The sequence below is a fragment of the Peromyscus eremicus genome, chromosome 1 (genome assembly GCF_949786415.1).
Source record: "Peromyscus eremicus chromosome 1, PerEre_H2_v1, whole genome shotgun sequence".
NCBI classification, from domain to species: Eukaryota; Metazoa; Chordata; class Mammalia; order Rodentia; family Cricetidae; genus Peromyscus; species Peromyscus eremicus.
The window spans coordinates 146,782,327-146,809,319 of NC_081416.1; the positions used below are offsets into that span (position 1 = coordinate 146,782,327).

Consider the following 26,993-nt stretch of genomic DNA (forward strand, 5'->3'; position numbering starts at 1 on the left):
CAGCTGGATATGGAACATATACTAACAAACTTTTGTTCACAATACCTCTGCCAGGTTGGCATTATTTAGAAAAAGAAACTGAGAGAGGCCAAACGATTTGACAAGGGCACACAGAATATGAAGAGCCTGGACTTAAACCAGCCCCAAACCCAGAGTCAAATCACAGAGCCCAGAACATCTTTACTGAGATCACCCCTGATCTCACATATTATCTCCAACAGTATCAAAATTCAGCCCTCAATGAGGGTTCAGAAAGGCGTTCTGCCAGGTTCTTTGATCCTGAACCATGGATTACATTGTCAACTCTAGGGCTCACCTCCCTGCCTCCATGACACAGGCATTCTGGAATGGATGTTCTCAGATGATTTGGCATTCCTAGGTCAGCTCCTGAAAATAGAGAGGGAAGCAGTGTGTGTGTGTGTGTGTGTGTGTGTGTGTGTGTGTGTGTGTGTGTGTATGTGTGTATGTGTGTGTGTGTGTGTGTGTGTATGTGTGTATGTGTGTGTGTATGTGTACACTCACTTGTGCATGCAGAGTCTCACATAGACTTGGGGCATGGAACATAGTTAGGAATGGCGATGGGTTGTTGTTCACATCTTTGGAGCTTCTGCCACACCACAAAGGAGAAGTAGAGTCACCATACATCACCTTTTCTGGATGGAGTTAACCAAACCACAAAGCCACATTATCTCGGGGTGGGGGGCAGATCCTGAGTGTGCCTGTCTCTTTCCTTGTGAGTGCATTTGTAGCTGAGTATGTCAGAGCTTATCAGCCACATCTTCAGTATATGTCTACCTGTGTTTGAATCTTTACAGATTTCCCTTTGTATGCCAGTCCTCTCAATGTCATTGTCCCTCAGAGCTTGGCTTGGTACTTCTTTCCTACTCTATCAAGACCCTTCACTGGTTAGTCACATCCATATAGCTGTCAGTATGGCTATTACTTATGCACTTGATCTTAGACAAAAGCCCAAGAAACAGTTGGCTGTGATTTGCAAGTCTATACTCAGTCTTTACTTCTGGTCAGAGCTCTAGATCTGTATCTAGTGCTTTCCAAACACTCCCCTTTGGCTGATACACATTCATCTCTTTAAAAAACTTATCACTTGGGCCAGGCATGATGATATAAACCTTGAGTCCCAGTACTAGGGAAGTAGAGACAGGTGGATCTTTGGAAGCCAGTGTAGTCTATACAGTGAGTTCCTGGCCAGCCTAAGCTACAGAGTAAGGCCTTGTCTCAAAAACAAACAAAGCAAACAAACAACCAACCCCGCCAACAGCCTTATCAACCTACTCTCACATACGTTCATCACAGTTTTATGTAGCTCCCTTGTGACATTTCTAACATTTCTTCTCCAGACCTGCAGGTTAAATGGAAGTTCTATTTTTTGTTTGTTTGTTTTTTTCTGAGACAGAGTTTCTCTGTAGCCTGCCTAGGCTGTTCTGGAACTCGCTCTGTAGACCAGGCAGGCCTGGAACTCATAGAGCTCTGCCTGTATCTGTCCCGAGTGCTGGGATTAAAGGTGAGCACCACCATCACTGGGCTGGAGTGAAGATTCTTAAAGCTGGTTAGGTGTGCTCTAGGGAGTCTGGGCCAGACCTACAGAGCCAGAACTAACCAGAGAAGTTAAGGACAGAAAACAATTGGCATCTACTGGGCCAAGTCCAAGTTTATTAGAACCTTCATGATCCATCCTGACTTGGCTTCTCTTATTTCTTCTCCAGTTTCTCTAGATCCCAGGTATCAGCCTCCCACTCCCAGCTCCAGGGCTCCAGGTCTGTCCGTAATTCAGCATGTCTCTTGTGCTGTTCCGTACACATCTGACTCCATCTTCCTAGAGAGTTGTACTCACTGGTGTTTGCTCAGTGAAGGCTAACTTATTCTTCTAGATTAAACCCTACCTTCCTTTACTGTGACAGGTACAATGAATCATTCTGATGTCTTCTGTACGTCACTTGTGACATACATTCATTTTTTTCTTGAGGCTATGTTGACCGTACTGGTCTTGACTTTGTGAGCTCAAGGCACACTTGCGCATCAGCCTCCTGAGCATCTGGGACTACAGGTATGTGACACCACACCCAGCTTCATATCTCAATTACTTTAGTTGCCACACTACCTGTTTGTTTACTTGCCTGCTTGCAGTCAACTGTGAACTCCATGAGCTCAGGCTGTTTTTGACTCAATATTTATAACTCCGGCACCTAACATGATAGCCAGCACATATGCAGGTACACTTTATATATTTGTTGGTGGAGTGAATCAATGAATGGAATGAATAAAATTAGAATAAGTTGTTTCTTTGAGAGAAAGCAAAATTTTTAGTATCCCTGTCCATGAAGACTCAACATCTATAGTACTGAATGGAAGAGAATCAATTACTACTTGTAGAGACTTGGGCAGATAAGCCAAACTGTTGCTAATATCTGGTTCCTTTGTCCCTCTTGGAGTTATAGAATCCACAATAAAATGCTCACTGAACAGTGAAGGAAATTTTTAATTTTGGTGATGAATAGGAATGGAAGATAAATTTGCAAAGTGGTTACTCCAACGGCTCGGGCCAGGAGGTGATAGCCATCAGGTGAAAGAAACAAGGGCAGGAAAAGCTAATGAAGGACAGGATGAACCCTGTCTTTCTGGGGGGTGGATAGAGATTTTCCAGGAATCCAGATGCCCTTATTTTTGTTCCTTCTATGGTTCTTTCTGGATGATGCTGAGAGGTGTCATTCAGCACGTAGTCAGGATCTTAAGGAAGTTAGAAGTCATGGGGCAGTCACTCTAGAATACATCTTAGATCGGACTGGTTTTAGTTAGCCACCTGAAGAGGGACTTCTGGCCACCAAGCATCCTGTCTTCAAAGATAAGATTAGGGCAGGGCAGACATTTCGTTAGTTCAAGTAGGCAGAGTGAGACAAGGATTAGGTAACATAACCAGTCATTGGTCCAGAGGCACACTGCCAAAGGCCCGAGGTTTGAGGAAGAGAGTCTGAGTTAGGCAGGGAGGAGCACAGCTTCTAGAAATGCCAGACTCTCAGCCTGGTCAAGTGGACCTTGTCCATGCTTTCCTCCCACTCGGACAGGCCTCTGACTCTCAACTGCAAGTGGTATTCCTGGTGAGCACTGTACTTAAGTCTAAGGCTTGGACTCCCAGGGCAGAAAGGAGGACCAAGAATGGATCTGGGTAGCAGGTCTCTGTGAGTTCAAGTCCAGCCTGGTCTACACAGAGTTCCAGGTCAGCCAGAGCTATACAGTGAAACCTCTGTCTCAAAACAACAAAACAAAACAAAACAAAACAAAACAAACAGCTCTGACTGGTAGGAGGGCAGACTGAGAAGCGGCACGGAGGAGAGATGCCATGGTTCTGTGAGCCAACTATTTATGACATTACTTTGCTCACTGGTAGTCGTATCCTGTGAATGACATTTCTAGACCTTATGTGTGTGTGTGTGTGTGTGTGTGTGTGTGTGTGTGTGTGTGTGTGGTTTTTTTTTTTGTATATTTGGGTATTTATATATGAAGCTTATGAAAATTGGTGAATTAGTAGGGATAAGGTAGGAAAATGATAAGTTTTTAAAAGACTTCCAAGTAATTCTTGTTGGCCCCAGTTTTTGAGACCCATTCATGAAGTTTACATTCTTGGGGGCTGGAGAGACGGCTCAGTAGGTAGAAAAGCACATACTGCTCTTGGAGAGTTCTGTTCCCAACATCCATTTCAGACAACTCACAGACGCCTGTAATACCACCTCCAGGGAGTCCCGACAACTCTGACCTCAACTACACGCCAGCCACCCTGAAGAATCGTTTTAAAAGCTCACATTTTCATCTTTATAGTTTGGCAAACTGGGATCCAGAGAAACAAAAATGCCCTGACTTGACAACTCCCTTAGGTGACAGGGGGAGGATTTGGCTTGAAGCTGGAATGTATTTTGTAACTTGTTGATGGGGAATTGAGGCTCCAAAGACAGAGTGGCAGATGACCAATTACAACACCAGTGAGTCCCGGGAAAGGAGGGACCACAGCCATGCTGCTTTCAGTTTGGTGTTCTTTCCCAGGAACACATTCGGTAATGGTGTTCATGACAAAGCCTTGGGGACAGCTGTTCTCATTTCTCACTCTGATAAGGTAGGTGGTCTCCTCGAAGCTCCTGACTGAAAAAAACCAGACCCTGAATTTGCCTAGAGAGGAGGTGATCGACTCCCCTTCCCCAACCTTGCCTTCTTAGACCCTATTTGGAATTTCAGGTTCTCAATACTGTCACTGGAAGAGGGCTGTTCTTCTCTGAGGGGTGTCAGGTCAGTAGTTTAGGACTTAGGGATACCTGGGGAAGGGCTGGAGGACAAATGAAGAGAGTCACCGTGGGAAGGGCTCACTGGAGAGTTCAGCTTGTGTCTCTTCCTGGCCAGCACCAGGCTGGGGTCCAGCATAGGGCCTGGTATCCCCATCTCAGGAAGAGGTCAGTGTTCCTCTCCTTTCCAACAGCTGACACCACAGCTAAAGCTCTGTGTATATATCACAGACCACATACCTATCCTGTGTCATCTGGAAACCCCCATTTCCATGAAGTCTGCTGGATAGACTTGCATTTCCTGAAGCCAGCGACCTTTCCCCTTCCTCATCCTATGCAACAGGTCTGGATTGGGTAGAACCTTAAGAGGTCACCGCACACTTACAGATAAGGAAATCTAGGCTAGAGAGGGCAAAGGCCACGGGAGCTTTAGCACAGCAGTCCATTCGACTCCCTGCCAGTCCATCCAGTTTTGAACACATACTTCTAAACACGCTCCAGCCCACCAGTATTATAACCATTTACATTGGACTTCTGGCAGTCAGTTAACATTCCTTTGGTTCCTTAATCATGCTTGGGTTTGCTTACCATTCCTGTTTTGCTCTGGTCTGTGTGTCACTGTTCCAGCTGTGAGAGGTGTGTGACTAAGGCAATCTAGTACCTGTAATTTGTTTACCTGTGGCGGTCATGGGGTCCACACACAGGTTTGCTGCTTGCTTTCATTTGCCGCTTTCAGCAGTACGGTGAAGGATGGTTGTCAAGCCCCAGTTCCCGTCCACAGCTATATTTGTTCAGTGCACAAGTGTCCACGCGCGCTTGCTTAATGCAACTATGATTCTGTATAGTTTATGTACACTGTGTGGATACGTATCTCTTCTCGTGCTGAAGGTTGAGTGTCTGCTGACCCTCCCATGTCTACTGGAACGGGTGACTACACTGTTAAAGCCGTGTCTTATTGGACTTGCATTCGCCTAGATTGCATGTTTAAAGGCTGACGAGAATCTGTCTTTGCTTTTTTTTTTGTTCGAGAATAAAGAAAAGATGCGTCTCACAGTGCTCCCGGGGCAGCGATGTGCTTGTCTCCTAGCCAGGCTGGCTCCTCAACCATGGGGGTCCCGGTCACGTTCCGGGATGCCCTGGCACGCCTCCCGAAAGGGCGTGGCCTTGAGGCCCCGCCCGCGCCCGGGGTGGGAGGACCTCCTTTTCAGCGCAGAAACAGTGAGAGCCTGGCCGGCGCCGCCAGCCGGACTCCGCCCATCCGAGGCTCCGGCCCGCTCATTGGCTGGATCCGTGGTGACGTCGTGAGGTTCACAGACAGTACTCCGAGCGCCCGGCGCGCGGGAGGTATTGTACTTCTCCCCGGCTTTGTTCCATCGTCTGCTCACCTGGCCCTAGGTGCGTCCTGGCCGTGCAACCCGGAGCGGGTGCCAGCAGCCGCCGCCGCCGCCGCCATGGTGTCCCCGGTCACTGTGGTGAGTGCGCGAGCGCGCGAGCCGCGGCCGGAGCCCCCTCCCTCCGGGCCTGGGACGAGGCAGCGGCAAGCCGGGCCGCCGTGGGAGCCGTGGAAGCGGCGGCTGTCACGGTTCCTTGCTCCTCACTCACGCAGCACCCCTCCCCCGCGCGCCCCCAGTCTGCCCGCAGGAGGGAGGAAAACATTGTGCACGTGACTCGGAAGCGTGACTTTGTTGATCCATGTGTGTCTGGAGCGGGTCTGCGGGTCTTGGCCTGGGGGTGGACGCAGCAGGCCTCAGGGTTCTGCGTGGTGGGACCTCAGAGAAGCGTTCGTGTGTGTGTGTGTGTGTGTGTGTGTGTGTGTGTGTGTGTGTGTGTGTGTGTGTGTGTGTGTGTGTGTGTGTGTGAGTGTGAGACCTCTTGGGAATCCTGCCCCAAGTTGGTTTCCTCGTCATCTTGTCGGCGGCACAGGAGGCGATGTCTCAGTCTAAGCAGCGCTGTTAAGGCGCTAGGTGACAGTGGACCGCTCTCTATTGGCTTGACCTCCTTTTCAGACTTTCAACTCTAACCTTTGGCTTGTCTCCCCACCCTTATCAGGCTGACTTCTCTGTCATGATTTCACCACCTACTGCCAGTTTCTTCTAGAAAATATGGGCCTGGGGGATGAGGGGAGAGCGAAGTTGATGTTTCAGAGGGCTGGCAGGTGGAGCTGGTCATCCCCTCGGGTCTCCTCCCTTGACCATGCCCTCACCCTGACTATCCCTGATAAGGGAGTTTCCATGGGAAGGGAGTGTCAACTCTGCTCTCATCTCTCACCTCGGGCAGAGCAAGAGCAGGCTTATCTCTGGACCCACTATATGTCTCTTCTCTACCCTTCCCCAGTGGCATCAGGGACCTGTTAGCCTGGGACTCTGAGGGTGTCCTCAGAGTCCTCTGTGGAACAGCTTGCTCACCCAGCCAGAGCACTTTAGGTGGAGTTTGGAGTCTATAGGGAACCCTAACTGCTCCAATTCACCCTCAGAAACTGTGAACTAGCAACCCAAGAGAAGGAGCTTCAGGAGACCGAAGAACATCTGCAGACTCTCCTCCCCCATCTCGGACTGTGCCTGCAGTGGCCTTGAGTAAAACCTTTCTTTAGCTGCCCTCCCCCCCTAATCCAGCTGAGACCCAGTCAGCTGCGCCAACTTCCCCCTCTCAGTTCCCCATGGCCTCCCAGCCTGTCTGCTGGCTCCAGATCAGAAGCTGGGACAAGAAGCCCTCCCCACCCCCCTTCCTGTCTCTGGTGCCTCAAGCTGCTCTTGTTCTCTGGGAAAAGAAATGGCCAACACCCCCTTTCCCCAGCCCTGGAAATCTTTGGTGTTTCAAGCACTGTTTATTGCTCCCAACACAAATCTGTTTCTCTTCCCAGCATCCCTAGCACCTCTCTTTGTCCTTGAGGCTACCTTTAGTCTAACACAGGTAGAGTGGGAGCTGAGGATCAGGATGGGCAGGACCGAAAGCCTGTAGGGTTGAGGTCCTGCCACTTTCTACATTCCTGGCACTCACCTGGTGTTGCTGGGGCTCTAAGCCGAGTCCTGGCTCTCAAGCTGGCATCATGAGTTGGTCAGTCAGTGTGTTTCTGTGGTTTTCCTCTGACATTACTCCAGTTCCAGACAGCTGGGAGCTGACACTGACAGGCAGAGGTGCTACGGGATCCCTCGAGGAGGGGGAAGGGAGGAAGCCAGAAGGGACCAGCACTAAGTTGCAGAAGGGAATATCCTAATATTTACTGTTGGTCCAGTGAATGACTGTTCTGGCCTAGTCCCAGGGCTAAGAGTGGACAAGAGTGACAGGACAGTGGGACCCTTGCCTGTCCTGGTAAATTGAGCCTCCGGGTGATAATGGCTTTGTTCACATCCTGCTGGCTGGTTGGAGCGGGACAGGCTAGGTTTCTCTGTCAGTCCTCCTTGTTCTGAGTGGTAGAGGGCTAGTGTATGCACTGTAGCCTTGGGGAAAGGTACTGGGTTTTCTATCCACTGTGGGCTTCTGTGCCCCCAACCTCTGAGTGCTGCCCTTATCCTGTCTCTTCCAGGTGAAGAGTGAGGGACCCAAACTGGTGCCCTTCTTTAAGGCCACCTGCGTGTATTTTGTGCTCTGGCTGCCCTCGTCCAGCCCATCGTGGGTCAGTGCCCTTATCAAGTGCCTGCCCATCTTCTGCCTCTGGCTTTTCCTTCTGGCCCATGGCTTCAGGTTCCTGCTGGCCCACCCCAGTGCCTCCCTCATCTTTGTGGGGCTCGTCTTCTCTGCTGTGGGTGATGCCTTCCTCATCTGGCAGGACCACGGCTACTTTGAGCATGGTCAGTAGTTGTAGGAGTTGCCTGGGAGGGGGCCTGGGGCTGGAGGAAAGAGGGGCCTGGGGTTGGGATAGGGGAAGGCTTTGGAAGAAGGGACAGGGAGTTGGAGGGTTTCTGAGGCTGGGGACTTTGGTCTTCTGTTGGAGGAGGACCGGTTCTCTAAGGGAGAGTGTGAGAGGATGAGTTTAAAACTGTAGATCTTCCCACCCCTCCTAGTCCCAGAGCAAAAGCTGCTGGGTTATCCCCAGTCCTGTCCCCTTGCACACAAGTACTCATTAGTCACCAAGCCTGCCTTTAGCATTCTTTGTCCCCTCTCACTTCCAGGTCTCCTGATGTTTGCTGTGACACACATACTGTATGCCTCGGCCTTTGGCATGCGGCCACTGGCTCTCCGGACAGGTCTGGTGATTGGAGTGCTGTCAGGCCTGTGCTATGCTCTACTCTACCCAGGGCTGTCAGGTGCCTTCACCTACTTGGTAGGAGTCTATGTGGCCCTTATCAGCTTCATGGGCTGGCGAGCTATGGCAGGGTTGCGGCTGGTTGGGGCAGCCTGGCGATGGACGGAGCTGGCAGCCGGCAGTGGTGCACTGCTTTTCATCATCTCAGACCTGACCATCGCTGTCAACAAGTTCTGCTTTCCTGTGCCCTACTCTCGGGCGCTCATCATGTCCACGTACTATGCTGCTCAGATGCTCATTGCCCTGTCGGCTGTCGAGAGCCGAGAGCCGGTGGAAGACTATAGACTGAGCAAGGCCAACTGAAGGGACTGGGGTCTGCTCACCTTTCTCCTGGGGCTGGGGCCCAGACTTTGGGAGTGTGCAGGAGCTGGATCACCAGGCACCTCCTGGGAAAGTGGCAGGCTTGAAGGGGTCAGCGGGAGGAGGAGCTCCCAGGAAAGCTGAGAGCTCAAAGAGGCAGCCTCACATCCCTTGCCTAAGTCAGAGTAGACCTGTCCGCATCCCAGCAGGACTGTCAAAACCCTCCTGGAAGACGATGGTGCTTTTTGACGCCTCTTTTTTTTTTTTTGGCTAGATGGAAGAGTGTGACTATCTCTTATGCCTAGGACCAATTGCAATGCCAGGCTCATCTTTTCCCACCTTTTCTCTCCCAAGATGACCCAGGACCAGGGCTTGAAGCTCCTTCCCCAGGCTCCCTGTTGGGAAGATTGGTTGAAGGTAGTCTTGTTTTCCTTTATCTAGCCTTGTTACTTCCACAATCTCAGTCTTCAAGTGGTGAATGTCCGTCTGTCTATGAGAAGTAATAGAGGGAACTTCCTTGGTTTGGAAGCTTAAGGGGGCCAAGCTTTCAGGTTGGTCCTGTTTCACAGGCCAGCCCAGAGCTCAGGCCTCATACCATCACCTTCAGACTATCCCCAGGGCTAGGGTGAACCATGCCAAAGGAAGGGGCTGGTCTCCAGCTATATGTCTTTTTCTTGCTGTCTGTAAAGGACTTAAAGGGGTGGGCCTCAGAGAGCTCTTGAGGGGTGCTTAACCTGGCTCAGAGCTGGGGGCCCTCCCCTGGCACACCAACAACAGTGCTTTCTACCTGCCCTGGGAGTGAGTTCTGAACGACACTTTGGGGTCTTAAGACCTGAGGCACAGTCAATGCAAGGGGAGTAAGGATGGGGTAACTCCACCCTCTACTACCCATGTGAAAAAATAAAATAGAATAAAAACCCAAGGGTCATTGGCTTCCTAACTTGTCTGCCTGTGTGGCACGTGCCTGTCCTGGACCCGGAGTGGAGGCATGGTGCCAGGAGCCCTGGTTGTCCTCACAGCCTGGGTCACAGTTGTCTTGGCTCAGGCCTCTTGGCACCTAGCTGGCTCCCTGGCTGTGCTGACACTTCAGTGGGTCTCACTTCCCTGGTCACTGTGTGTGTGTGTGTGTGTGTGTGTGTGTGTGTGTGTGTGTGTGTGTGTGGTTATAATTCAGGAGGGTGGGCGTGGGTGGGTAGTGACTTGCCATTGTCTGCATTTGTCCTGGGCATAGTCCCCTGTGTATAGGTGCTTAGCAGTCTTGGTAATCCTTTATGCAGTTGCTGCGTTACCCTCCCCTGTCCCCAGCCCAGACCTGCTGCTTCTCTAAATGATGCAGACTTCTATTCTAGCCTTTCCTCCTTGGACTCTGGGTTTAGTTGAGCAGCCTGGAGGAATGGAATTAGATTAGCTGATTCTTACTTTAGACCTGAAGCCTCAGCAGACTATTGTCTGCCTTACCCCAGAGGCATTTGGATTTTAACAGGCAGTGCCTAGTCCTGGAGTAGAAAGGGTCAGTGGTGAATATGCCATTGATATTTCTGCTGTACCTTTGCGGGGAATGTAATATAGGAGATTCAAACCTCATGGGTGTTGAATGAATCGATGACTTTCCAAACTTTGTTTTTGGTGCTGGGGATCAAACCCAAGGCATTGCACATGCTAAAATCGTGCTCTACTGTTGAGTTGTGTAATACTATGAGCTGTTAAGCTAGACCCAAACTAAAGTTTTTACAGACACCTCTCATGGGGATAGAGAGCAAAGAAATATGGGGGTGGGGGGACACAGAGAGCAGGACGCAGGGTTCCATCATTTCAAGCCTCTAGTTTAAAATCCTTCAAGGAAGTATTCTACTGTAAAACATGTTTAAAACTAGTAAACTACATGAGCAGTTCTGTCCTGCTTTAGCTGGATACTAAGGGGGTAGGGTCCTGACCCATTTAAACTCTAGAATGCTGAACACAGACCTCTATGATGTGAAGAAATGGAAGGGAGCAGGATGGGAAGGAGAAAGTTAGCAGAATTTGTCTTTCTTGCTGAGGGGAAGGTGAGAGTGAGTGTGGGGATGAAGAAGGAAGGGAAGCCCCAAGGTGACTCCATGTGCTTGGGTTGGCTGTGTCCATCCCCAGGGTTCCTATTGCACTCCACTCTCAGGAGCAGGGAGGGTGAGCTCCGTGAGTTTCTTGTTCCACACCTTCACTGTGCACAGTGACGCACGTCCTGGAAGGCAGACTGGCCGAAAAGCCCCACATCACCACAGCTGGTGCTGATGTTTCCAGCTCGCGTGAGGCCCGCCACCTTCTGAAGATTCTCAGTGATCGATGCTAGGCTTGACCTGCCATCTTTGAAAGGTCACAGCAAAGATCTGAAATTGCTGGATTTAGAGTCGCTTCATAGGAACTGAGAACTGGTCCCTGTGTCTCCCAAGCTGGATTAGCCGTGTGTGGGATCAAAAGCTGCCATCTAGTCATACTTGGTATTTTCCAGGAATTGTGTTAGGCGCTTCCTCATCACCCAGTAGGTGAGTAAACAAGAGAGGTGACTAGACAGTGGTGGCACCAGGGCTCCAATCCGTGTTCCTAAAACCAATGGGAGTGACTGTCAGGGACGTCTGGTTGTGGAGTGGAAGCTGGATCCCCCACCTCCATCACCGTGCCCTCCTGGCTTAGTCCTGACACAGTTTAGCAGCTGTTCTGGAAGCATTGTCTTCTTAGGGCCAGACACTTAGTTGAGCACTTGGGAGACAGAGCAACGGGACACCATCTCTCCCCCTAAGGAAAGACATCTCTAACTGGCTGAATAAAGATCTGTAGCTATGGAGACCACAACCATGGAGGGGCATCACCCCAGAGAATTTGAGGGAGTGATAGAGCGTGAAGCTGGGGAGATAGGAAATGGGGTGCCTGGCCTGCTAGGATATTAACACGAGGATTGGGAGAAGCTGGGAGGAACTTGAACAACAAAGCATGGCAGGTTGGCTTCGCACTGGAGGGGCCACACTGCTAGCCCTGTAGCCATGAAGACAGTAGATTGGGTGACAAGGAGTAAAGTATTGCCTCAGACATGTTCATCACAAGCAAAAGCAAGCAGGCGTATGTGAGAGGAGCAGTCTGCTTCACAGTTCCCAGTCTTTGGGCCTCTTTTCTGCCCTTACCCTAGACCAGTGATTTTCAACATCAATGCATATCAGAGCTACTCGCGATAATTTGCAAACATACAGATTTCTTCCAGAACCCTACTAGATAAATTGTGGTGGGTCAGTCTGGTTTAAACCTGACGACCAGTATCTTTTTAAAAGGTGGGTCTCAGTCCAGCAGTATATGCTGTCACAGTTTAGCAAGGGATTATGAACTCTCCATATCTGTAGAGGCCAGGAACATTATATAAGGCATTGATAAGATGGGAGAATATTTGTACCACTTGAAAGCAGATCAAATGAAAAACAGCCCTAGCCAATTGAAGAGAGTGATGAATGGATTGGGCCCCTGCCCTTCGACAAGATGGATGTGTCCTACCCCCAGGCCATGCCTGGTGGTGTTCTCACCATAGACAGTGACCACGCAGCTGCTATGGTCCTTGCCTACCTCATTCTTCAGTGCAGTATTCATGACTGTCCTTCAGTATGCAGGTGGGGATGACCAGGGTACATACAGTGCTGCTGAAGTTATGCCAGAACTTGGAATTGACAGTGATGTTGACATCACCCTTGTAGATAGTCAACATGAACCATGGTTTCCCAAGGAACTGCCAGTGATGGTGTAGTCCTGGTCACAGATCACAGTGGATTGGAAAGTGGGGTGCATAGTGCCAGTCCTGCTGATACAGTTTCAGCATGGTGCTCAGGTCTTCCCTCCTCCCTCCCCCCCTTCCTTCCTTCCTTGAGAGAGTCTCACTATACAGCCTGACCTGGAGCTTTTGTAGACCAGGCTGTCCTCAAACTCAGAAATCCACCTGCCTCTGTCTCCCAAGTGCTGGGACTAAAGGTGTGTGCTATCGCATATACACAGTTCTTAAGGACTTTTGTACACTCTCAATGCCCCTCCCCACTCCAGGGTTTGACTAGCTGAAGCAGTCTCACAGGTTTTTATGCTTTCCTAGACTGGGGGAATCTAGATGCCTTCTCCATACCTACTTCTTGGATCCTGGTATTCTCAGCTCTTTCCCTGGCATGGAAATCTTCCTCCAGACTTCCCCTATGTCCAGTCAGCGTTTAGGTTGTCCTCTTTGCCCCATTGAACCCTCATTTCCAGCTTCCTGATGTTATCTCTTCAGACGTTACCACTGTTTTCCAGAGTCCCAGCCCTCACCCTTAACTGTCCCTCTATAGCAGGCTTCAGATTGGCTCTGTAATCTTCCTCTCCCTCACAATTGTCTGGGACCCTAACTAAGGGCACCTTCCCATCTCCGTATCAGTCACATCACTGAAAGCACCCACCAGATAACATCTCTGCTGAGTTTCTCAAAGGCCTCTAAGTGATAACCGATCTCATGGCTCTCTGACCTTAACACTACCCTTTAGTGACCCTATGCCCTCTTCACGATCAGGCCTCCAGTCCTGTATTCACTCTAGTCCTTATTGAAAAGCCAGGTATCCTTGGAGTGTAGTGGGTTGCTGTCACCCATGAACTACCAATCTGAAGTAGCATTTCCTGCCTGGTCACCATGCACTTGTTGCTGAAGACACGCTTGGCTGCAGTGAACCAGCAGGTGACATAGTGGTCATCACTGTCTTCCTGGACATCAGGATTGTGGATCCAGAGAGTCACTCACCTGTGGGCAAATGGCCACAGGTTTGCAGGAGGTCTGGAGAAATCCCGAAGAATTGGAAGTCTGTTAGCTACCCTGGGGATAGAAGTTGTGCCTTCACCCCAGCCTCCCCACCCACCTGCCCAGCCTGTTGGAAGATGGAACCACACACTTTCCTTCTGTGAGTGGTAGGCAGCAGATGTCCCGGAGTCAGAAAAACCTGTTTGTGAAGTATCATCTTGCCATTTAATAGCTTATGACCTTTGGCAAGTTACATGTCTTTTATGATACCCATTGCCTCATTATTAGAGACTAACAATGGCTGCTTATTTTACAGGATTAAGGGATAAGGTGGCCACCATGTAGTTAATAGTCAATAAAGGTCCATCTTTTTCTGTTTCTGGGCTGTTCAGACCTCAGCGGTCACTCCCAATTTTTAGTAGATTTCTCTGCGTTGGTAGCTCTTGCCCTTCACCCCTTCTCTACTTCTTTCCTTGCAGATTATGCTCTGTTTATGCTTCATATCTCATCAGATATGACCAGCCACAGAATCTGAAACAAGGGCTGTGCCCTAGGTCAATGTCTCCTGGGCTCCAGGACACTGAGATAAAAGGGTAAAACCAAACCAAACCAAAACCAAAAAACCTCTCTACCAGTCAAAGGCTGATAAAGCCTTGGTTTGTGGTGTCAGAGTAGGCCTCCCTGCCCACTCGCTGGCAAAGGTTGTGTCTTAGGTTATTAAGTAGCAGTGGGGAGTTACATTTGGTGGAGTGCGCAAGGATAGCTGCAGAAGGCCTCTGCCACCACCTGTACCTACCCCAACCAAGCACACGGGAAGTATGCGATGATACCTCCCAGAGGCCGCTGCCCACTGCCTGCACGTACCACATGCATGTGATGATATGTAAGGACGGCAGCCCCCCAGGCCTCTTACTCTACCTACCACTAGCACGTAGACACCATAGTGTGCGCCTCCAAACTTATTCTGGAGCAAGGTCCGACACACTCCTTAGTCGGAACACTTGGTGCTGCTAACGAGGAACTGGGGACAGTTTTTGACCTTGGTGGTGGTTTTCCAGCCCTTGATAGTAATGCTGTCTCTCTGCCAGGTCACAGCAGGTAGTGGTGAGCCCTGGGTGGTAACAGGAGACAGTATAGTCAGTCACCGGGGAGAGTGGGAAGATGAGGGGTCATGAGGCTAGGGGCATCTATGAGGTAAGAGACCACAGAGTGGGACTCTACAGAAGAGGAGATAATGGGATGTTGAAACTCCTCAAGGAGCTTGAGGAGGGAGTATGCTTATTCACAAGACTTTCTTTGTCCCACCCCCTCCTGACTTAGAACCTCTGTTCCGAGCACCTCACCCTGGATGGGGTCCTTGTTGACTTTCTCAGTCTCAGTTGGGTTATTGTCACCCTCTGAACAGAATACAGAGTGTGTAGAGTTTTCTCCTCTTTTGCTTGGGTGGTGAAGTTGGCCACTTGGTTATCCATCTCTCTTGTCTTAATCCAGTACTTCTACTATGAACTGTTTTACAGGTGGGCCTTCCATTTCCTGTGCACACAGTTAACCAAGAGCTCCAGGAACTGCACTTGGCCTTGGCAAGGCTTCGGACAGTCTAGAGACAGACAACAGCTTCACAAATGGGGTTTTGGAACAAAGGGACAGAAGGGCATCTCACTAACCAGAGGTCTGGCTAGCCTGGGGCGTAACTCAACTCTGAATTTTCTGGTTTCTCCCTTATCCTGTGTCCAGCACTCCTAAGATATGCCTAGGGAGTTTGATACTTCCCTCTCTGAACCTCCTGCCCACCTAGAAATCAGTGCTCTGCAGCCCCTGGCAACCCCTGTTTAGCTGCCATTCACACCACAACCCTCTCCCAGACAAGTTCTCTCCCTTTCCTGAGGCTCCAGAATACCCCTGCTTTCTAGTGTTACTGTTGTCTTGGGTTACAGTTACTTATCTGTCTACTAGTTTTACTTGTTTCGGTATACTGCATCATGTGTCCCCAACACCAAGAACACAGGGGTGGTAAACTGAATGAAAATGCAAACCTTCCCATGCCCCAGTTTTGTGGCATGATGGTGTGTGTGTGATGGATATTGAAGGTCACAAGGCCAGCTTCTCATCATGTTCAAACCAATCTAAAATCCCCTTCCTACCCCAACTCCAGCTTTCTATTCTCATTTTATCCCAACCCTCTGCCCTTCCATCTCATTGTTTTACTTCTCACCTCAGTGCTCTTTGCAACCAGCCTAACCTCTGCTCCTCAGTCCCATCTCCTTTTCACCTCATCTCCTTACCTCCAACCGCATCATTGTTTAGTCCACAGCAACACTCAAGTGACCACTGGAAGATGTGTTATGTGCTGTGCACTTGGCTGTGCATTTGAGAAGCATTAGAAATAGATGCTAGGGTAAAGCTCTACCCTGCTCTTGGTGGGAAACTGAGGCTTAGAGAGGTCTACTTGACCAAGGCCACTTAAGAAATTAGGCAGGCCGGGCGGTGTTGGCACACGCCTTTAACCCCAGCACTTGGGAGGCAGAGGCAGGTGGATCTCTGTGAGTTCGAGGCCAGCCTGGTCTACAGAGCGAGATCCAGGACAGGCACCAAAACTACACAGAGAAACCCTGTCTCAAACAAACAAACAAACAAACAACAAACAAACAAACAGCAACAACAAAAAAAGAAATTAGGCAGTCAGCTTCTGGTCACAAAGCCAGTATCCAATCCCATTCCTAGTCAAAACTCAAACAATGTCTAGGGCCTCCTTCCTAGTCACCCACTCTGATTACTGGCCAGCTGGTGCTCTCAGACAACCTGGTGACTGTGCCCTCCCCTAGCACATTGAGGTGCACACCAGTAGCAGTTGCTGTGTGACTGTCATTCTTGAGCTTGAGCAGGACCAAGTTGATGTCTTTATGTACACAATTGGAGATGGTGATCCTGGTCTTCTCTGTGCTCCATGGACACATGCTCCTTCTTGGTCACTTACATAACATCTTGTATCAGGTCACTTTGGGCAATAGCCTTGCTTGTAAGCCATATAGTCCACTTTCATGGTCACAGGGCAGCTAGTGTTTCCAGATGGATGAGTCAATAGAAGGAGATCTACAGGGCAAGGCATCAGGGGATGGAGAGGAACTGGTGGAAATGGGGTGGGGGCTATGAGCATATGGGCTGGCCCAGCATCTTTGAGCCTTTCTATTTTCAGAGGGCCTTTTTGCAATGGATACTTGAGCTTATCTGGGGGTGAACAGATGTGGATTCATATTTTCACAGAGAATGTCACACAGCTAAAAGCTAGCAATTTTTTGGTCCATGGTTACCCAGCTGATAATATGACCCCAGTGTGTGTTGACTTCAGGTTAGTAACTATTATAATTTCATTTTCATACTTGCCTCCCCTACAAGAAGATCGTTCTCTTTTCAGTACCCATCACAGAGCCTTGCCAAGAGCAGATGGATGGATGGATGGATAGATGGACACATGGGGGCTGCCGTGACATGAATCCCACCCCTCCAGCTCTCACTGAACCACTCATAGTGATATGAGCCTCTGTATGAAGCTCCTGCTCGGGCAGAGAACTTGGCACTGTTGCCGAGTCTGGCATCTTTGATCTTAAGTGTCTAGGTCAGACCACCCTCACGGCCTGAGATCTCCCACTTGTCACCCCTCTTCAGCTCATTCCTGTTGAACTTCCGCACAAAATCAAGTCTCTTTCTGGGCGTGGTGGGTCTCCCACACCACTGTCTGTCATTGTCCCCATCTCTAGTTTCACTTCTTCCGTGAACTTCAGTGGCTCATCCGTAGCAGAGAGCAGGGAGGTGGACCGAGAAGAAGAAAGCAGACACAGGGGTCACTGACCTCCTGTGGCCCACAGCTGGGGAAACACCCTTCCTTTCATTCCACTCGCGAACCTCCGTCTGCTCTGGAGTCTCATCTTGTGATATTCACATGGTCTCTCCTCCAGGAACATTAACAGCATTAAAAAACTTATGTAGTATTAGAGATCTGATGGGCACTATTGTAGCTAGTTTTCACATATTGATTAACTTAATTCTCATCTAGGTAGGTTCTATTATGATTCTTCCATTTCACACAGAGAGAAACTAGGGCAAAGAAATAAGACAACTTGCTGTAAATCACACATCCATAAGTAGCAGAAGCTGGCACATGGACCCCAGTCGTCTAACTCCAGAGTCTGTCCTTTTAACCACTATGCCACACTGTCCCATGACACTATTTCACAATCTTTAAGGAATATCTATACCTTATAGTTCATGTTTCCTTTTTATACTAACACCCATCCCCATGTAGTCCTTTCATGCATAGACCACAGTCCTCTCTCCAATATGGCCATAGACCCTTCAAGGCCATTCCTCACCCTGACAGGCCTTTTGGGCCTAGATGCTTACTTTCATATGCCTACTTTCCAGCATGGTGAACTGTGCACTTATCTTAGTCACTTTTCTATGGCTTATGAAAGAAAGTACTTATTTGGGACTTACAGTTTCATGGCAGGAAGCATGGCACTGGAGCAGTAGCTGAAACCTCACATCTTGAGACATAACTACAAGTCAGAGAGAGCTTACTGGAGATGACATGGGCTTCTGAAACTTCAGTCTGTCACCAGTGACACACCTCCTCCAATAAGACCACATCTCCTAATCCTTCCCAAACAGTTCTGCTAACTCGGGACCAAGTATTCAAATATATGGGCCTATGGGGGTGGCATTCTCATTCTCAAGCTAGCACAGCACTCATCCAGTTGTCTCCCACAGTCAGGCTGTAGAAACTGGCATTGCTCATGTTTATGTTGGTAATAACCAGCATGTACTTGGTGCCCACCTTCCTCACATGCTCCTTTCCCAGGGAATACTGGATCCTGAAAAGCTCAGTGTCCTGCTTCGTAGAACAGGTGGAGAAGGCAATGAAGGGTTTAGGAAGAGACCTCTGAGCTCCTCATTCCCTGGAGTCAGCATGACTGACTCTGGAGAGTGCATGCTCATCTCTCTAAACATACCCAGACCCCATAAATCTCTCTAGCTTCATCATCCAGCTTGGTGAGACCCAAAGTCTTCCCATAAGGCTCACATTCTTTTTAGAATTAATTAATTTAATTTAATTTAAATTTTTAAAAGATTTATTTATTTATTGTGTATACAGTGTTCTGCCTGCATGTGTCTTTGCAGGCCAGAAGAGGGCACCAGATCTAATTGCAGGTGGTTGTGAGCCACCATGTGGTTACTGGGAATTGAACTCAGGACCTCTGGAAGAATAGTCAGTGCTCTTAACCACTGAGCCATCTCTCCAGCCCTAGAATTTATTTATTTATTTTACATTCGACCGCAGTTTCCCCTCCCTCCTCTCTTATTCCCTCCCCTCTGCCCTCCTCCCCCTCAATCTACTCCTCTTCTGTTTCTGTTCAGAAAGGGGCATGCTTTCCATGGGGTATCAGCAAACCAAGTTACCATAAGTCTAAGCACTTTCCCTTGTATTTAGGCTGGGCAAGACAATCCAATATGAGGAATAGGTTCCCAAGAGCCAACCAAAGTATTAGGGACAGTCCCTGCTCCCATTGTTAGGAGACCCACAAATAGACCAAGCTACACAACTGTCACATGTATGTAGAGGAAGGCCCACATTCTTTTTTTTTTTTTTTTTTCGAGACAGGGTTTCTCTGTGTAGCTTTGCGCCTTTCCTGGATCTCGCTCTGTAGCCCAGGCTGGCCTCGAACTCACAGAGATCCGCCTGGCTCTGCCTCCCGAGTGCTGGGATTAAAGGAGTGTGCCACCACCGCCCGGCTAAGGCCCACATTCTTAATGTGTATGAACCCATTAGATACTTTTTCCTAGGAGCAGGATTTCAGTGACCTTCAGGGTTATTTATTTCAGGCTAGATTCTGTTTGAAGGTGGGTAGACTGTCATGGAAAGAGGAAAGTGACCGTTTCACATCAAAATGGAAATGGTAGCATAACTAGAAACAAAGTCTAGGAACCAGCCTCTTTCAATGTTCTCAGAAGGTGTCCTCTTCATTGGCTAGAAGAGAGGACCTGGCTTATAGCTAATGAGAGGGTCTGAGAAGGCAGAAGGTGCAGCAGCCATGGTGGAGCCAGGGTGGTACCTGGCTAGGTGATCCCCAACTTGTCCCATATCATTTCAGTGTTGGGGTCCTTCAGCTCCACAATGCGGTCAAAGACCGCGGTGGTGTCAACTTTGGTCTCTATGTCTTCTGGTGCCTTTAGAATCCTAATGACCTGAGAGATTGTTTCAACAAAGTGCAAGGATCAGAGGCATTTGTCTAGGCTGTGCCCACTATCCTGGAGGCAACCCCTTAAGGTCCACGCTCATTCGGTAACACCCAGTGCCTCACCAAGTTCACTGATCAACTGGAAGATAGAAGAGTAGGATTGTAGGAGATCAGGAAGGAACTGCCAATCACAGAATAGTCATTATGTGCCTGGGCCAAGGACAGACTCTATAATTATATGGTCAGTGCTTAGCAAGAGTTTGCCAAATGAGCAAATAAATGACAACCGAAAAACAAATACAAGAGAGAAATATAATTTTTGCTGATGTAGAAACTGAAACTTGGAGAGATACCTAAGACAGCAGAAGTGAGATTCGAACCTAGGTCTGTCCGAATACACATGCATGCAACTGGGGAGGTGAAGTGAGTAAAGGTAGGAGGGTGACAGGTTCTCTCTCTGCATTTGTGGTAGACAGCCTACCTTTGAGTGTATGTGTGTGTGTGTGTGTGTGTGCGCATGCCAGGTCTGAGGCCCAAGCCCCTGCTCTCTGCTGGGCACTGACCTCCCTCACTCCCCAATTCCACTTTCCTTTATGCCTTTGAGCTTTTTGAGCAGCTCTCTCAAGTCAGGGAAAACTTACTTCAGTCTGTCTCTGGTACCTCGGCCAAACTCCCAGCATCCTTCTCTTCTGCCACCTTCTGCTTCTATTTTTTTTGGGGGGGGGGTCAGGGAGCCCTAGATTGTTGGAGGGGGACGAAGATTGTTACTCACTGTCTCCCTCTGCACCAACCTTGAGATACCCCTCCACACTCTGTGGGTTCTTGAACTCAGGACTCTTACACAACCTTTGAGAGGCTTCAGTTGGATGGGGAGGAGACTGCATCCTGGGCAGGGAACCCCTTCCCCTTAAGCTTCCATCTTCTTCCACAGCTTCTTGACCTAGTTTTTCTTGACCTGAGGACAGAAAGAGGGCACAGCCAGACAGTCAGATACCTGGTTCCTAGGAGAAAAAGCCAGGAGGAGGAGACAGGCTCGCCCTCTGTTACCAGCAGGGATGGTGTAATGGCATCTGTGTGCTCATTGCTTGCAACACACCTGTTCTTGTCTGAATCATCTGAGGTCAGCTGCTCCAGATGGATCAGAGTCAGACCAGTGTGTGTGTGTGTGTGTGTGTGTGTGTGTGTGTGTGTGTGTGTGTGTGTGTTGAGGGGGGCAAGAGATTTTCTATGAGATGGGAAAAGAGAGTTTTTAGAGGAGAGGAAAGGGAGCTTGAGTGTTGAGGTTATGTGTGAAAAACTGGGCAAGCAGCATGGATATGGGCATCAACTGCCCAATTCTATAGCAACATTGTCAGCTTCTCCATCAGACCCTCCCTTGGCTATGAGCTCCTAAAGGGCATGGACCTCCTGAGTTGGAAATTATATTCCATTTTCCTGCAGTGGGAAATTTAATGCACTTTCATTTAATGCAATTTATTTGTTCACCTCAGGCACTAGCCTGGACTCTTGAGGGAATAGGAGTGAATAAAAACCATCCTGGTTCTTGTTTGCATCATATTCACCATGAGGCGGGCTTCCAGAGAGCTTGCTGAATGGCTGGCCATGTGCGAGGGGTACCCGGGAGGAGACTCGGGGACAGCTTGTGTGTGGGCAGAAGATCCAAAGACCAGGCCTTTGGGAAGAGAAACGAACTTCTTTTGAGGGAGGGAGGCAGAACTTTGCCTTTCACAGTGGGAAGTGGGGGAAGGACCTTAGTCATTATAGGGTCTCCCAGTGACCCATCTCTGCTTTACATCAGCCTCTGGAAGCCAGAAATTGCAGCTGGGCAGCGCTTTTTCTGGAAGTGATCCAGAGTGATACTTTAAGGATGATGGTCCCTGATAAGGCTCTTCTGGAGGGCCCAGGGCCTCCGGGCCTCACCCCTAACCCTATGTCCCCCAGCATGGTCTCACTGCATCCATTATGGTCCCTCTTTGCTGTCCTCACTATGTAGCTATCTGCTTCCTGAGTCCCCAGTTTGATCAGCTACTCCTTCGGCCTTCCTCTGCTGGGGTAACCCTGCCTTCTGGCTTGGCCCTAGTTGTCTCCTTGCCCTGCAGATAATTTTGGACCCCTGCTTGCTCTAGAAACATCTCAGTACCCAAGGCCTTTCCCATCCTGTGGTGTCCCTTCTACCACCACATTTTTGGGTTGCATGGTGGCTGAGGCCTGTAGTCTGCCCTGGCAGGGGGTCAGGAGGGGTGCGTGATGGGTGGGACGTGTCTAGGCCTCTACCTCCTCGGTGTCCAGCCTCGTCTTTAGCATGTGTTCCTTGTAGATTTTGTCATAGAAGATCTTAGCTATTTCCCCTTCCCCTCTTCAGGACATGGTGAGTTTGAGGTTTCCCTGCACCAGGGCTCCCTGAACACTGCTTTATTCCCTGTGGTGGAAATGTGCCATGTTTTACTTCACCGCCTGTAGGTTGGAAGCACTGTCTAGTCCTTGCCTCCTCCTGGAGAGCTAGGGTCCAGTCTGGAGCAGGGAGGAATACAATACTCTGCTTGTGTATTGGGGGACACCATGGAAGAGGCTGGAGAAAAAAGAGAACTAGGGGAGACACAGGGAGAGGCATACTCTCAGGAGAGATGATGGGATAAGGTTTCTCATGAACTCAGGGACACTTCCCCAGGCAGGGTGCTGGAATTCCAGGTCCAGTGGAGAACGACACTGTGCTGGACGACTTCCTTGTCACTACTTCCTGTAGGCTAAGCGAGAGGTCTGGAAAGGCTCTAGGTGGGAGTTCATCCAGGGATTGAGGGTCACATTTGCTTGCGTGGGTGGAGCCTGGAAAGCAAGGGCGGTGAGGGACAGAGAGAACAGGAAACCATCCGTGGCTGGAGTTGATCGTTATCAAATTCTGCCCAATTTCAGCCACTAGGGGGAGCTAATACCTCTCCACCACTCAGTGGTCAAGGACCTTTGTAGGGCCACCTTGAATCTTATACAGATGTATAAAAGGAGACTTCCCTTTTAGGATATCTGTCTGTCTGCCTGCCTGCCTGCCTGCCTGTCTGTCTGTCTAACCTATCTATCTGTCTGTCTGACTATCCATCTCTAATCTATCTAATCTATCGATCTATTTATGTATCTGTCTGTCTATCTATCTATCTATCATCTATCAATCTATCTATCTATCTATCTATCTATCTATCTATCTATCTATCTATCTATCTATCTATCTATCTATCTATCTATCTTCTCTTGAGCTTCTCTCCTGGGAGTTCTGGTTCCCTACCATAAGGTACTTGGGCCTGCTTCTCCGTGGGAGGGCTGTAGCTTAGCTGAACTCTGTCCTAGATTTTCTCAGCCAGTCTGTGGGCTCAGCATTAGTTTTCTTGGAAGTAGTGATTCCTGGGTGAGGGACAGGATACATTGCCAACGCAGAGGGGCTGTGTGTGGATTTCATTTGAACTGAAGGAGCACATCCCACTTCATCCTCTTCTTGTTTGTTTTCTTGTGATGATGGGGAGTGAACCCAGGGCCTTGTGTCTGCTAGGCCAGTGCTCTATCCTGTCACTGTGGTATAACTACAGAAGGTCCTCATGGCTGATGAGTTATCAATGAATAATAATTGCTCTGCCTTACGAAGCCCTTCCCCTGTGCCCTGGGCGGTGGGAGGCACATATCATAGGTGATTGTGCTAATCCTCAGGGCAGCCAGTGAAGTAGGTGCTTTTGCTATCTGCACTCCGGCTGAGATGGAAAACATTTGGTTAAGAAACTCTCACGGCTTGATTTTAAATAGCAACTAGAGGTCTAAACAGGCGGTGTGGAGGCTGTACTTTGCCTGCAGATGTCTTTTTTTTCTTTTGACCTCCACGATGTGTAAACAAAGTAGCCGTCCATGAAAAAGGAAAGATGTCACGTGTGAATTTTGATTGCTAGTTAGTGGGAGGTAAACCACAGCTGTCTCTTTAGAAGGGTGTCCTCTCAAGCATTCCCCCACTTTACCCCCACATTCGTGTTTCCCCATTCCCTGCCTGAACTCTGCTGGTCAGTCCTGTCAACCCCTGGCTGCACACCAGAATCCCTGAGGAGCTTAAAAAACATTCCCAATTTAATGGTCTGGGAGAGACTCGGGCATGGCTAACTTTTCCAGCCCCACTCCTGTGTCGAGATGACTCTAATTCACAGCTAGGGCTGAGAATCATGACTGTAAACCATTTTGCAATTTTTGGGTCTAGACTGTAGACCTTGAGTCCTGGCTGCTTTACTTCAAGGCTTTGTCTCACTGGCCAGAGTGGTATGGTGTTTGTTTATCTCATGACCTTGTACACAGACGACTTAGAGACTCTGTCCTTCTGGGACCTTGAAGGTAGTTATAATGGCTGTGGGGAAAGATATTCAATACCTTGGCCTCCAGGCGTCTTTTAACAGCTCCCACCAGAGACTCAGCTGAAACAGTCTGTCCTGCTCTCAGACCCCTTCTCAGCTTTCCATCGCTGTTGCTGTCTCCTTCAAGTCCGGCCTCCAAGGATTCAGAGCCTGATTGCTCAGGGCATTTGTTTATGTGCTTGTCTTACCTCTGCCTGTGGCCAGGTCTCCCATTTCTTAAGTGGACCAGGATTAGCATTGCTCAATGTAGATAAAGTATCTACCTTCCTATAAGAGTGGCATTCATGCAACCCGTTTGCCCCTGGCTCTGAGTGTCTTAATCAGTTCAAGAGTTTATCAACCTTTTACACACATCTGTGGGATTCATGTTTTTTCCTAATCTCTTTCCCCAGAGATCTGGCCATCCAGCTCAAGCCTTGGATTAGAAGCACAGGTTGGGAGGAGGTTGCTGCTGGTATTGGGGTCTCTTGAAGGGCCAACTCATGGCAAAGACTGAGGCCACCCATGGGTAGGTATAGAAGAAGAAAGGCTTTCCTGACCTCCCTTCATACTCCCTCAGCCATTCCACTGCCTCCCACCATCTTGGCTGTTTGAGAGGTCTACACGTGGGTGGTGGAGCTGGGGAACACCACGGACACATATTCCTGTGCCGTCTGCTGGTGGTAAGTGGTCGTGGGCACTCACCTGTGTAGACCACGGAGGGGGTGAGGCCACTGAAGATAAGGGGGTAGGAGGGATATTCAGAGGTGGTGCGTGTGCATGGGCTGTGTCCATAGACACAAGAGGTGGGAATGCGCAGCCGAGAAGAGCAGTCAGGCAATGGACCTTTCCTCTTTGGCCTCTCTTTTCTTTACACCCCATTTTCTTTTCCCTGAATGGTTACAAGGACTAGCGGGCCTGTTCCTTCACCCAGCAACACAAACAGTCCCAGGTTCCTGGAGAGGGAGGATCTGGGGCTTAAACTTACCCGGACAACCGAGTAGGGCTCACAGGGAGCTAGGATACCTGTTGAGAGGTGTGTGGGAGAGGACAGTGCTGGGCGTTTCATCAGGAGGGAATGAAGTCAAGCCAAAGGAGGGATTTCTGACTATGCTATTCTGAGGTAGGCCTTTCAAGGAAGCTGATTAGCATTTTTTTTTCTGGGTCCTAGGGACTTGCAGTATTTGGAATGGTGAGACAGGTGACTGTGTTTCCACAGCTCTGTTTTCATTTGTCACAGGACAAAGGCAGAAGCTTAGCTTTTATTTCTTATACTTTTTTTTTAAACCAGTAGTTTAAGATATTAACAACTTCAGATGCCATGAACATTTACTTCCTGTAGCTAGAGTTTTCCTGCCTGGCCCATGGTCAGGGCAAATCTCTCTCACCTGACAGTCCCACAGCCGCTCAGACCCAACCAAGTAAACACAGAGACATATTGGTTACAAACTGTACAGCCATGGCAGGCTTCTTGCTAACTGTTCTTACAGCTTAAATTAATCCATTTCCATTAATCTATACCTTGCCACGTGGCTCGTGGCTTACTGGCATCTTCACATGCTGTTTCTCATCGTGGCGGCTGGCAGTGTCTCTCTGACTCAGCCTTCCACTTCCCAGTTTTATTCTCCTCCTCCTTGTCCCGCCTATACTTCCTGCCTGGCCACTGGCCAATCACTTGACATATAGACCATCCCACAGCACTTCCCACCTCCCAGCTCTCCAGATGCAATCTGGGGTTCCCACTGAAGCCCTTCCATTCAGACACGGATAGGGGTATGTGGCCTTGGCATTGTACATGTCAGGTGGCCTGTCATACACAGTTCTGCCCCTGCTTTCTCTCTGTGCCTTGGAGATCTCCGTATACCAGTTTACAAGGCATTTTCTTGTTCTTGACGACGGCACTAGTATTTCAGGTGAATGGACGCACCTGCCTCTTAGTTAACCTGCGTGGTGGTTTTTAAGAACCTATTTTGCATATGAGGAAACATGTCTGATTCAAGTGACCTATCCAAATTGTCGCCGAGAACAGAATCTGAGCTTCTTGCTTCTCCAGCCCTGCCTAGTTCAGTGTTCTCCAGAGAATTCAAAGCCTTCTTCTGAGCAGGTGGTCTGAGACTAACTCCCGATTTCTACCTCGTACATCTTTGCTTCTGTTTCTGGATTCTGAGAGCATTCCATATTCTGCCTCTCTCCACCTCCCCCTCTGGCTCAGAAAGTACCAGTTTATGTCTCTTTCCAGAGGAAATGGCAGGAAGCCTCCCCTTTACTAACCTGAGGCTTCTAATCCTTCAATGCTGTGCCTGTGGCTTGGAGGCTCAGCTGCTGCCCTGGCCAAGCAGGGTGGTCAGTCTCCTTTTTTCCAACAGCAGGCATTGGTTGTCACTAGTCCTTAGATGCTGCACCCGTGATTGGGAGACCCCTTTCTTTTTTCTTTTTTTTTTGGAGGGGAGGAGAACCCCTTTCTTAGGCTCTTATTTCAGCTTGGTGGCACACAGCTTAGCCGTGGGAGTTGGGGGAAGGAAGCAAGCTGGATGCAGGAATGGACGGAATGCTGGGGACTAGGCCTGAGGGAAGCTGAGGTGGCAGGCCAGGAGTCTATTTCCTGTGCCTGCTGCAGGGTGGGGCTTCTCTGAGCTGAGGAGGCCGGGGTTGCTGTTCATGCTTGGACACATGAGCACATGCAGCCCGACAGGGTTGGGGGGGAAGCCAAAGGCCTTTGTCTTCCCAGGACTGGACGAGGCACATTGGGTGAGTCCTGTGGATGTGCCAGCCTGCACAAATCCTGGGAATACCATTTGTTCTGCATTATATGGC

At 49.3% G+C, this 26,993-nt stretch overlaps 2 protein-coding genes across 2 annotated transcripts; one reads left to right on the top strand and one right to left on the bottom strand.

Annotated features, from left to right (window-relative positions):
• The first annotated feature begins 5,392 nt into the window (after positions 1–5,392).
• Positions 5,393–9,076, top strand: Tmem86a (transmembrane protein 86A). Its single transcript, XM_059273412.1, has 3 exons — positions 5,393–5,758; positions 7,810–8,074; positions 8,396–9,076. The coding sequence occupies exons 1-3, from the start codon at positions 5,393–5,395 to the stop codon at positions 8,830–8,832; spliced, it is 1,068 nt and encodes a 355-aa protein (XP_059129395.1). The 3' UTR covers positions 8,833–9,076.
• Positions 9,077–11,290: 2,214 nt separating this feature from the next.
• On the bottom strand, positions 11,291–26,321 carry Igsf22 (immunoglobulin superfamily member 22). The gene is given in 18 exon segments (XM_059273529.1): positions 11,291–11,406; positions 12,372–12,427; positions 12,429–12,591; positions 13,402–13,451; positions 13,453–13,485; positions 13,487–13,592; positions 14,513–14,705; positions 15,118–15,191; positions 16,407–16,519; positions 16,521–16,575; positions 17,107–17,297; positions 18,331–18,476; positions 19,715–19,834; positions 20,476–20,563; positions 20,822–20,952; positions 22,535–22,566; positions 24,772–24,879; positions 26,300–26,321. Coding segments are annotated over 18 exon segments (1,797 nt in total).
• Between the last annotated feature and the right edge of the window lie 672 nt (positions 26,322–26,993).